The 13113-nt window shown below is 34.2% G+C and overlaps 1 protein-coding gene across 32 annotated transcripts in view; it reads left to right on the top strand.

Moving 5' to 3' along the window:
* NRXN1 (neurexin 1) overlaps positions 1-13113 on the top strand; it is a 1113431-nt gene that overhangs the window by 780224 nt on the left and 320094 nt on the right. For all 32 annotated transcript variants that reach the window (XM_019801696.2, XM_019801695.2, XM_019801700.2 and 29 more), the window contains one exon: positions 6489-6670. In XM_019801696.2, the coding sequence (XP_019657255.2) occupies positions 6489-6670 (182 nt within the window). The remainder of the gene's footprint in view (positions 1-6488; positions 6671-13113) is intronic.

Here is a 13113-nt window from a genome sequence, read left to right as displayed (position 1 = left end):
AAAATGCAGACTATAGAAAATACAGAATATTTATTAGAAAAAGATTTTTATTAAGAGAAAAGTTTTGGGCCGGTAGGGAAAAGGAAAATTTCCTTACTTATTGAAGTGCATAATTACTGTTGAAATTATCTTGGAGAGTAATAATTCCCGACCTTATAGGAATCATGATAGCTTTTTGCTATTCCATCTTATAGATGGTTATATTTTGATTAAAGTTTCTTATTGAATAAGCACACACCACTTTTTATTTTAAAATGGTATCTTGGCTGAGCCAGAGCCGAATGTCCTATCAGCCAGCTTAGTGGAGAGAATTCCTCTGCTTGCACATCTCCCAAGTCTACTGCAGAATGTGTGATTCAGCCTCCTTTGATCCCAGGGCAAGTTTGGGAGACATTAATTGTTAATGCCTAGTGAATCCTTGGAGACCCTGAGAGTCTAGCTGGATCTCTGATTTGTATGGGGTTCAAGAATCTTTGTGAAAGAGCCTGAACTGAGTTCATGATTGGTGTTTAATAGAGCAGCATGTGTGCATTGTCCCTGGATAGCGTCACTCTGGGAAACTCCACTGGAGAAAAGCAGGGTGTTCACAATTTTGACTTTTCCCATCTTTCTCGGTTTGCATGAAATTTAATAAATAGTTATCAAACTGTTTAAAGAAAAAACTCAAAAAATTACCTTAATTCCTAAAGGTCTAGGATTCTGGTGGCACATGTGACTTGCAGTATATGAGAAGCCTCCTGTTGTTCTATCTTGAATGTTGTAATGAGCTACTTTGAAAAGGCTTTCATTGTTTGGGAATTGCTTTAACTCTTCTTGACTTTCTTTGCTCTGGTCTGATGCAGACTACAGCCAGTAGCGAAGCCATTTCAGTGATAGGTCATGTTTCTTGCCCTGTTTCTTTTATTAAGGACTTATCTGTTTTCTTTCTCAAAGATATACAGGTAAAAATCCTATGTCATTTTCTTTCTTTTTAGCCAGTTGTAATGCATTTGTTAATTCTACCAAGTCTCTGTTCTCCACAAAGAGGCTCAAATTATGAGATATGGTCTTTATTTTCATTTTCTTTCCCTAGTATTTGTTCATCCTTAGATGAACAGTAGAATTGAGCTCTGTCTCTCACTTCTCAGAGTTGGTAATTGTTGTTACTACTTTTCAATTGAGAGTTGATTACATATTTTGGGCAGGAATTCTTATTACTTATTACTTACTTGTTCCATTCATCTCTCCTGGTTATAATGCCCACCTTTCCTGGGTTGTTAATGTTCCTATTATGAAAAATAGTGCTCAATTTCATGAAATAATTCCTTGTGATCTTGCAAAGAATTTACAGAAACTTAAACTGCAATAAGTTGTTGATTTAGTGTACACGTGAGTTTGTTAAGATTTATTCTTTTTTTAAGTTTCACCAGTTAGGAATTTTACTATGGTTGAAAACTTTTTTTTTTTTTCGTCATAGAAATTGACCTTCTCATTGCTTTTGCTTTCTATGAACTTTACTCAAAATAATGCCTCTGCAGGTAGAAATTGTTCAGAAAATTTAAATTTAACACTAGCCTCTGCACAAAGTTATAGAAGGAATAAAAGCTCTTCTTACTTATAATTCTTTTATTTTAATTCCATCTGACTACCTTAGCTTAATTCCAAACTTTAATGGGGGAAAAAAGGGTTATATCCCTGTTACATTTAATAAAATGATAATGGCCTGAATGTTTCATGTTGGCTACACAGTGACATTTGAATTATAGGCTTTCAGAAAGGAACCTTTTATTCGTATACGTATGAGTTAGAGATTAATGTTTAGAAGTGATTATTGTTCATGTAGTAAGGGTGCAGAGCAACTAATAAACGAGCAGACCTATACATGCCGGTTGTGTTTCTTTTTCAGGAAGGTTCAATCCACTTGGGGGAACATATTAACTTTTGCAGAAACAAACGAGGCTGAAGTGAGCACATTTAGGGAAGAGATGGCTGGCAATAAGACAAGGAGAGGAGAGAGCCCTTTATGTAAATAGATGTTAAATAAAATCTAAAAATATTTCTTTTTATAACATCACAGGCAATTCAGACATTAGAAATAAGAGCCCACGTATAATTTTTACAAACATTTATTGCAGCGTGAAGTATGTTGACACAGATAAATTTGCATCTGACGGAGCCAGCTCTGCTAATGAATTTGCAGTAATACAGATTTGCTGCACGACTTAAAAGTGGAGATTGCTGAAAACCACTTTAAGTTTGAGTCATCCATACATTCAGTGATGTGATGGATGTCGAGGTTAATTTGCAATAAATCCATTAGTAGTCATGGCACTGATGTGTCAGTGATTGTCATATAGAACCATGCATAAATAATAAAGGTGACACATTTCTTCATGTGCCTTTCTATGTTCCTAAAATGCTTGGAACGGTGATTAAGATGTACTGTTGCTGCACATTGAATTCACTTATATAATACAATAAAGCATGTTAAAATTAAAATAATAAAGCTAGACTGCAGTTCATTTTGTATAGACTTCCTCCTTTATTTAGCAGTCGAAGTGAATTTTTTTGCATCATGCTATAAATCTTACCATGCTAGCTGTTTTATGATGATGAACTAATATTCTTTTTCTCATGAAATCTGCCATGTGATGCAATTTAATATCCTTCTTATTGTCTACTACTAGTGAATGTAAATAATAATATAATGGGTTTATATGGAAAAACTGCTAATCCAAGGAATGAAATACTGAAAAGTTTAATAAGAACTGGGGTGGAGGAAAGTCATTTCTTCAAAGGCATTTGGTTTTCACGCAACTTTGAAATGACAAACTTTTCCAAACTTATATTAAAATAAAACAACAATGTTGCGGTTTTATTTAATAATTTTTTTGTTATTTTATATTTTTAACACATGCGCTTGCGCGCGCGCGCGCACACACACACACACACACACACACACACTTCCACCAAACCCACCATCTGTACTCTGTAAAATTTACTGGGCAGTTACCATATGCCAGGAATTGGACTAAGGTGTTACTGTATGGTATCTCATTTAATTTTGGCAGGAGCGCTATGAGGCACATAGTGTTAGTATCTTCATTTTGCAGATGGGATATCCAAGACTTAGAATAAATAGGTTGGTCAAAGTCGTTGTTGCTAGTAAATGATTCAGTTGGAATTTGAACCCAGGTCTATTCAGAGCCTGCACTCTTAATTTTTTAGCTATCTGCTTTACAGTAAGTACATCATGTCCTTGTTCAGAAAAATGCATGCTAAATGAAGTAGATTTTAAAACTTTAGTCATCTGACCTGCTGTATTTTATTGTGGGAGTACTGTCATATTTTTAAGGTTACTAGAATAGAATACACTGTAACTTTCTATCTTGATAGAAAGGGGATTTAAGAACATAGGAGATTTTGTAGAGTTTGATATGATATTTTTTTTCTTTTAAGAAAGCCAAGATGCTTATAGAGGTAGGGAAAGAGTGGCAGGGGGGAACTGGACATCTAATTCTCTCACTTATTATGGAATTATCCTGATGAGAACAATACAACCCACTGTTGAGCATACAGAAGAAGAGGCAAAAGAGATTGCTTTCCAGATGTAACTGGAGAAAAAAGATGCTAGAAATAATTGCGTTGTTTGGCACAAAGTAGTACAATTGTTTTTGCTTTGTTTTGGTAAAACTTGAAGTGGAAAGTCATTTTAAGGAAGACAGAGTAGTTAATAGCATGCTAGTTGCCAAGTCTTAGCACTTACTGATATATGAGATGAAATCAAATTTTGAGTAACGATGTTTGTACTGTGACATTTACCTTACTGAAAATATAAACCTTTAAATTATTATCCTCACATTCTGTAACTGAGCAACTAGAAACTTTCATAGTTCCATAAGTTTTGGGAAGTATACCCTAAACTAAATGTTAATTTACGTATATTAAATGTTCTGTCATTTCACATTTACATGTTATTTTTCCTTTTTTAAAAGCATTGTGAGGTGAAAGGACAGTATATGACCATGAAGTGCAAATGTCACTTTATGGATATGAGACATTAGAATATGATAACAGTTGGCCTTGATAAATTCAGACTGACACATCCAATTAACTTTTTCTTGACTGTCTTGTTATGATAACAGAAACAGTTCTGTAATAAAAAAAAAGTACAAGAGTAGGAGTCTGGATACTAGGTTTCCTACCAGCTCTGCCACTTAACCAAGGTTGCAACTTTAGATAACAAATCAATCTTTATGACTAAATTTCCTCAAATGTAACGTGGGACTATTGCTTCCCCAACTTTCCATACAGAAGTAGAGAGGAATGAAAAATTGTTGTGAAAGTGATATTTTAAATATTAAGAACCACTATGCTGTAAGATATTTTACTTTATACCACCTTCTTCTGGTGATTCTGGAAAACATCTGAATTCTTAGATATGTTTTACATTGTTAGGCAGCATCTCCAGCTTTGAATATTTGTCTTAATTCATAGGAACTATGTAGTCAGTAGAGAACAAAGTTAATTAAAAGCTGCAAAATAGAAGTACTCAAGTAACCACATTCAGAGGTCACCACCACAGTCTCCTGTTAAAGAAACCTTCACTTTTATATGTTCTTGTCCAATTTTTATCAATGTAGGTTTTAGTGAGACCTTCAATAGTTAATCATCTGAGAAAACTGACCAAGCTGAAAAATATTTATCAATTGTTTCTTGCTTATCAGTATCCTGAGTAATAAGCTTCTGATGATGTAGAATAGTGGTCCTGGAGGCTCCAGGATTTCTGACACACAAATCTCTATATTCTGAATTGTTTTTACTTGCATATTGATGGGTACCTTTGAAGTACAACTTAACTATTTTCACAGGAGAGAGATAAACTACTTTCATGCATTAGTATCCAAAGAAAATCAACAGGGAATGCATAGCCTTTCTGCCATTGCATTCTAATAAGGTTCTATTTTATCACTTTTACATTTACTATTATCCTAACATGTTTCTATTGTCATGTCTACCCAAGGCCTTCTGAACCAGTCAGGCAGGAGGCATATTGCAGAGGTCTTGGAGTTTCTGAAAGGCCTGTGGAAATGTTTCAAACAGAATACGAAGGGCAGTTGGCTCCAAAACGCAAAAAGAGAAAACAAAATATTATCAGCTATTTAATTAAATTAACTCAAACTTGACATTAAGTCAACTTCATTCAATTGGTACATTTGGTAATGACAGAAATTTAATATATAGAAATCTTAAAAACATCCTGCTATACACTCACTTTTTATGTATAAGCCTTATTCTTGGTAGAAGCTATTTTTCTATAAACACAAGATGCTTTGTGGCCTAAATTTAAATATTTACTCTTAGCACTTTCCTTACCATGTTTGGCACAGAGTGGGAACACAATAAATATGTATTGGCTTCCTTTGTTATTGGAAGTCTATATTAACATTTATAAATTGTATTCTAATGACATCCGTTCCTAGGATAACTTTGCCAATATTTCTGCGGTCCCTTTTAGTGTGGAGAAAGGTCTTTTCTCCTCTCTTTCTCCATATATATATATCTTTGCATGCCTCTTCCAAATGTTCTGACGTAGAGATTCCATTTTATTGCATTCAGCGAGATAGATTTTGTTGTGGTGCAATAAGATAGGGATTAAATGCATTGGATGCTTAGTAAACTTGTTTGAAACAAAGCTCTTTTTAAAGTAAGATGGATAATTTACTGACATCAACACCATAAATTCAAATTTGAACACTCACCAGAATGAGGCTATGATATACTTAGTATTGTAAGACTAGCATTCACTTTCGAAGAAAAAAATGGGTCTTTTTGTGATCCTGGATAGCTTGACAGCTACTAGATATTGCTTGTTAAATAAGATCTCACTTTTGTTGATGAGATCTATTATCTGTATTTTCTTGACATGACTCCCGGGGCTTATGACTATTTATCCATTAGTTATCATCTGTCATATGTGAATAGACCCTTTCCCTAAATCCTAAAAGTTCATTGGTAGTGTAGTGGTGATTTGCTTCACTGTGCTGTATGACCCTGTCACATGCACTTGCAACTCTTGTTTCAAAAACAAGTTGATATATGTTTCTGCTCCTTTTGGAAGCAGCCAAAGTTAGTGTTTCCTACTAAACTATTTCTAAAACACAGGCAGGGAGAAATAAAACCCCATTCGATTCCAAGTTTGTCCAACTCAATGGGAAAAGTAGCAGTAGTAATCACCCATTTGTTCTGAAACACCTGCTGGTAGGTTTAATGAGTATATTAAAAACTGAGCTGCCTTGAGAATTCTTTTAAAAATCCTCTCTTCTCTTTCTTGAGCCTGTTTGATTGAAATCTGTGATTTGCTCACTGTTTTTGCCATAGTTCATGTTGGTTTTTCATTTTTGCCATAGTGTAAATTTAATCATTTACGGATATGTCAATATAACAAATACAGGAAAATTGTTTACCTGATGCGTTTGGACTAATTGGTTTTGGTTTTTCTTTTCCAGCTGGGACAACATATATCTTCAGCAAAGGTGGTGGACAAATCACGTATAAGTGGCCTCCTAATGACCGGCCAAGTACACGAGCAGACAGACTGGCCATAGGGTTTAGCACGGTTCAAAAAGAAGCTGTATTGGTGCGAGTGGACAGTTCTTCTGGTCTGGGCGACTACCTAGAGCTGCATATAGTAAGTACTTTAAAAATAAGATTCAGCTTTTATTTTTTATTATTAGTTATTTTTTTTAATTATAAATAACTTATAATTCTGCCTTTTGGAGGTTTCTCCTTCCCAGTAACCAGCACTTCGGTACAGAAAATATAAATACACTTAAGAAGTAATAAGACCTTAGTCCAACTGTTGTTGCTAAAAATGTTCTTTACAATAGAAAATATATTTTTTTGGTTTTTAAGTGTGAATTCCTCTCAAGTCTCTGTTCACAAAGATTTATTTCAGTATGTTTTTAGTGACTTCAGGCAGACTTGCCAAATTAATAAGCTGAATTATTGCCTAGTTAATACTGTTCCATCTGACTAGAAGCATGAGGTTGTAATACTGGTAACATCAAAAGATCTGAACCCAGTGTCCTTATTTCTTTCCTCACTTGAGAAAAGAATTGTCTAAAGTTAACATGCAATGGATGGGAGAAAAGGGAACTTCAAGGGTAATTAGGGATAGAAAAGAAAATGGTGAAAAGATTGTTTCTATGCCATCTTATACTCATTTTGATACATAAGTGTGAAGAAAATAAAATGGACTCTTAGCATTTATATCCTGGGATGATTCCTTTTTCCCCAAGCTCTAAGCCTACTGTAAGAATTCAGTCAGCATATCATAGATAACAAATTTAAAAAGAAGACTTTTTTTTTTTAAACTTTTTAAAGTTGCCTTAACTGACTGTAGCTTGGAGACTCTGCCCTATATCTCTGCATTCAAAGAGTTACTAATTTGTATAGTTGTAATTCTTTATCTCATTTTATAGCAATATTTGCCAAGTACATGCAGTCTCTCATTGTTAAGTGATATTAATATTTTACTAATATATAAAAGTAACAACCATAGGAAAGTGTCGCATATTCAAAAACTCTAATGGGTTCTTGTCATCATAGTTCTTAGTTGAATATCTGTAATTTCCAGAAGGTTTAAAAAGTATGTAAGTCTCTCCCCATTTCCCCTTTTATCCTTGAGGTATAGTTTATCTTTTCTGTCCAATGTGATTATGTAAATTCGTTTTGTTTTGCTTTTGTCTATCCCTATAAGTTCTCCCTTTACTAGCACCCATGCCTCAGAAGACAATTTGATTAGGTTAACACACTCTTTTCTCTTAGAAATTGGCCTTCAGGTGTTCATTCTAAAATGATTAGGAAAGCCATCAAACACCAAAATGCATGAAAACAGACTTTTGTAGGGTCTTAATTCTTGAAGATTTATTCATTTATTTTCTTAATCTTAGTTTTCCACTAGACTTCTAGAATTTCCATTTAGCTGAGTAAGGGTTTACACTGACCACAAGAGCTGAATTCATTGCTAATCTTAGAAGAAAAGAAAAAAAAAAAAAAAACCAACTACAACAAAAAAAAAACACCTCAGCACAACCATTATTGAACTGTTGTAAATTTTCAATTCCAAATGCAGTTGTCAAATGGGATCCCTGGGAAAGTAATTTCAACTGCCTTTCAGCAAATATCTAACAATCAAAATTGAAAGCATCTGTATTTTTATGGCATCATAAATAAATGATCAGTTGAGATAAGCTTAACTAGTGCAGCAAGGAATCTTGCTGGTTAGAGTAATCTCAACTTTCTAAATGTATTTGCTCCATTCTGATTTAAGAGCCTTGCTGCTTCAAAAATAAATAAATAAAAAAGAAAACAAGAGCTTTTCCTCCTGAAAGAAATTACTTATTGATCCATTACCAATTACACATTTACCCTGAGAAAAGGTTCTACAATGATCACTCTCAAATCATAAGGGGCTATGTTATTGAATTACTCAAACCACTGTTGTTTGTTTTATGGTCAGAGGGTTTTAGTCTACAAGAATGGGTATTTTTTTTTTCCAATTTTGATCAAATGTGGCTTAAGAGTCCCTTCATACGTAATGGATTGACTTTCTAGGTGTCCATAACAACCCAGTACCTTCCATAGCTCCTTTACTTGCTGTGGACCTCTGACAGCTGTCCTGTGAGGGCCTCCTTCTTTATGAATCTCCTTCTTGGTTTGCCTGCCTATTCACTTTAGGTTCAGTATTTGTCTCGACACATTCTCCCTCTTGGTTTTGCTCCCTTCAGACTTTTGCTTGATCTGAGAGCTGGTATGTGACTGGGAAATGGAAAATGTATGTTGGTTTCCTGGGCTTACTAAACCTTACCCTTGTTGGTCATCCCTACTCCTCCTGTCTCTGTTACTAGTATCTGTCTTAGTCCAAATCTGGCCAACTAAAACTTATCTCCCTTCCTTTTCTCTCATTGCTTGCAAGTCGTGATCAGCCATTAATGACTCAGCAAGTTGCTTATACGGAGACAGGTTACTTCTTTCCATGTTTCGACATACAAACAAAATTAACACAAGGCCAGTGTTGCTTTGTATTGTATTTTACATTACTGAAGCCTACCTCTAACTCCTGTAATGTTGGGTACTGGGAATGGGTACTGGGAAGATGAAGAGAAAGAGGAGTTAGAAATATAAAAATGCAAGGGGAAGGTAGGAAGGGAGGGAGGGAGAGAGGAAGAGAGGGTAGGAGGACCAAAGAAGGGAAGGAGGAAGAAAAGAGAAGAGGAACAAAGTGTCTAGGGACCAGAGTTGTTAACAGCAGTTGAAAGAAGTATTCTTAATAATAATATAGATTTGAGAATATTCAGACCCTATTTTATCAAATTATTTAGCTATCTTTCAGTCTATCCCAATTTCTCTCAAGTCATTTCTTCTGCTGCTTTCAAGAATAGAAATCTGAAAGGAAAACAAGATTTGTAGTTTGTTTATTAGTGTTCTTTGATTTTGGTTTATGAATGTACCTGATTTAAAAATTAACCTGATTAATACCATGCATGATATGTTTTATCTTTAAAAGTTAATTATTATTATCCATTGAACTGCCAGAAAAACTTCTGTAACCCCTCAAGGTCAGCCAAATATAAACTCTGTACTAATCTTTAAGAATTGTATTTCTACCCTTAATTAGTAAATTAACCAATAAGTTGGTTGTACTCCTCAAAAGGTGCTCTGGTCTTGCTGAAATGTACAATACCATTTCAGTTAGATAACTTTTAAAATATGATTGCCACATAATTTCAATGAAGATGTGAATATCTGACATCATCCCTTTTTATCAGAATGATTATGTTTGATTTTTATTTGAAAATATAATCATATTTAAATTTTGATTAATTATACCTTTAAAACTATACCAACTTAGAATAAAATGGTATTTGATTCAGGTGGCCTAGTTTTTATAGATTTTTTTAAATTATACTAATATTAATGCTACTACTGTTAACCTCAAAGCCATATGATGTTGCTATTGAAATTTGTAAGTTTTTAGGAGGGATGAGGGCAAGAAAAACACACAAAGGGAGAAGCAATTAATTAACATAGGGCCTAGAATACAAGTACTCAATAAATATTTTCTGAAATAATAAATGAATTAATGAATTATATATTGAAAATATGGCTTAGGTGAAGAATAGGCAGTCAGCTTTTCATTAGTTAATGTGAAGTCACAGATGCAGTTTAGTTTCTATATATCTCAGAAAAAGACGTGTTTGTAACATAGAATAAATGTAGCATTTGATACACAGTAGCTATATTATTGAAAAGTTGCATATTTTTATTGATGTTGTTTTCTGAGTCTTCAAGTAAGAATTGATTATGGTAGTTGATGGTTTAAAGGAAGAATGTGGTAGGAATTTTTTTTTGTATGAATGATTATCTTTCCTTAGTAATTATCTCGTTTATTGTAACTTACCTTTATCGTGAATTGTTCTCTAGTCATTTCATATCTGCCCACTACTTTCCAATAGAAATAAACTGTCTAATGGCAGAGAACATAATTTGATAATAATGATGATTAATAAGAAACATAATACAGAAATGGGGCTTTTCAATGTTTATTTCAGTACATGCTTGAAGCCTATTCAGAAAGATTTTCTGAGCAACTAGAATGGCCCAGGCCTGTGTTAGGCTCTATGGTTACAAAAATAAATGAGCTTACCACTTAATAGTTATCTCAGTAACTATTTGTTGGATGAATGAATGAATGAGCCAAATGGGCTCCTGGTCACCAGGTGGCTTATGTTATTCATAGTAAACATACTTTGTCTCAATATGACTCTATCTGGGTTCGTCTCCATTTCTTCCTCTTGCAGTTTTAACTTTCTTATCTATATATTTGTAAGAATATAAATGATGATAGGTTTTTAAGGTAAAGAATATAAAGAAGTGACTTCTGGGCTGTAGGGTGTTATACACATTCAAATTAGTAATGTTGAAGATTATTTAATCAATATTGAGTAAAAAAAATCTTAGAAGCAATAAGCAAAAAAATCTAATTTATTAAAAAAATCCATTTATAAGGTATACCTAGAAATGTTACCAGTGTTGCCCCTCTAGAGGAAGCATCTCGTATATATCAGTCTGGCAACATTAATTAGAGATTACTTAACCCCTCCTTGACTTACAGAAGAAAGCCAGTACAAATGTGCTCACTCACCGGCATGAATATTAATGTGTGCATTGGTTCTGACCAGAGGAAATGTGTGGAGGGTGTTGGAGAGGATGAGTGAAGAGTGTTCTTTGAAATTCTTTCATCTTGGGAGCTTGAAAGAGCATTACAAATCTGAATAGTGAATTGTTGTACATATTTGCTGTAAGTGTTTCTTCTTTGTACTTTCCTGGGTCGGAAGCCTTATTTTTGAAACCAAGCTCTTAATTGATTTTGATTTAGAAATACACCTTTTGATCAGTGGTTTTAGTATAGACTGGAAGCGTAATATATTTAGAGTAAATATAACTGGTCCCAAAATAACTTATCGATATCACTGACAAGTCAACACTTTCTCATCTTTCTCTGCATCTCTACATTTTATATTGCTTTAATAAATTTTATTTAATAAATATTATTTAATATATTTTATACTTTGTAATGCTGCTTTATTAAAACTAGATTTAAAAACATCTTTTTAAAGTCAGTAATTATACATGAGTACGTATCTCTATCAATAAGATAAAATCCAGTTATTCTTCCACAGGAGTTTCTTGAATTTAAATTATGTTCCATCTCAAGTTTTCTTTTTAACCAACAGATTTACCTGTTTTGAGAGTTTCACCTTGCCATATGATATTTAAATTTGACCCTATTAATCATATCAGTAGATATTTTATTTGGTTTTGTTTTCCAGGTTCTTACATGAATTAGAGAACATGTGACCTTTTTGACCAGAATTTTGCAAGAAAGACTAAAACGATGTCATTTTACTGTGTGTTATAAAATTCTTGTTCTAGCTTCTAAGGTACGAAGGATGCAGGTTATCTTTGGGGAAAATGGGGGAAGTGACAGTCATAGTTCTGATGCCGTAAGTGCTATCCAGATACCTTACAACGGTCTCTCTTTTGGGGACGGGTATGGTCAAGTGCATCAGTTCAGACTACTTCTCTCATCCTTTCCTCTTGGAAGTTAACTCAGTTTCTCATTTTCTGATTTACTGTTGTTACCTTTGGTGCATCAGTAACTCTCTGATTTTGATTTCAAGATTTCTAGAATCATTTCCTTCTTTGAAATCCCATTGCTGTGAGATTTAATAAAAGAGAAACAGAACAACTGTCTCTGCATACACCTCCTCAGTCCATGCACTGATCAGTTCTACTTCTCCTCCTGTCTCTATTCTGAATACTTTCCAGGTCATTTTATATACTTACATCAGCTTAATTTGCTAAAATGTTTCTTTGAGGCACTGATTTCTCTGTTGAATACAGTGGATGCCTCCCAACTATACACCAGTAAAATCACAGTCTATGCCTAATACTTCATGTCCTCAACATTCTGATGTTAATTTTCATTTTCAGACCCATTTTCCTGTAATTCTACAGTTGTCTTTCTACCCAAGTAAGATTTATTAATTCATTTTTTTTAACTTTAAAAAAATTTTGAATTTTATTTATTTATTTATTTTAGAGAGAGAGAGTGTGTGAGGGGTAAGGCAGAGAGAGAGAGAGAGAATCTTTTTTTTTTTTTAAGATTTTATTTATTTATTTGACAGAGAGACAGCCAGTGAGAGAGGAAACACAAGCAGGGGGAGTGGGAGAGGAAGAAGCAGGCTCCCAGCAGAGCAGGGAGCCCGATGCGGGGCTCGATCCCAGAACCCTGGGATCACATCCTGAGCCAAAGGCAAACACTTAATGACTGAGCCACTCAGGCACCCTGGGAGAGAGAGAATCTTAAGCAGGCTCCATGCACAGTGCAGATCCTGACTTAGGGCTCAATCCCAGGACCCTGAGATCATGACCTCAGCTGAAATCAGGACGCTTACCCGACTGAGCTACCCAGGTGCCCTTATAAATCCATTTTCTTTTTTTTTTTTTTAAAGATTTTATTTATTTATTTGACAGAGATAGAGACAGCCAGCGAGAGAGGGAACA

This window comes from Ailuropoda melanoleuca, chromosome 4 (assembly GCF_002007445.2).
Source record: "Ailuropoda melanoleuca isolate Jingjing chromosome 4, ASM200744v2, whole genome shotgun sequence".
NCBI classification, from domain to species: Eukaryota; Metazoa; Chordata; class Mammalia; order Carnivora; family Ursidae; genus Ailuropoda; species Ailuropoda melanoleuca.
Note: the sequence above shows the minus strand (reverse complement) of the source record. Positions and strands in the feature narration are given on the sequence as shown.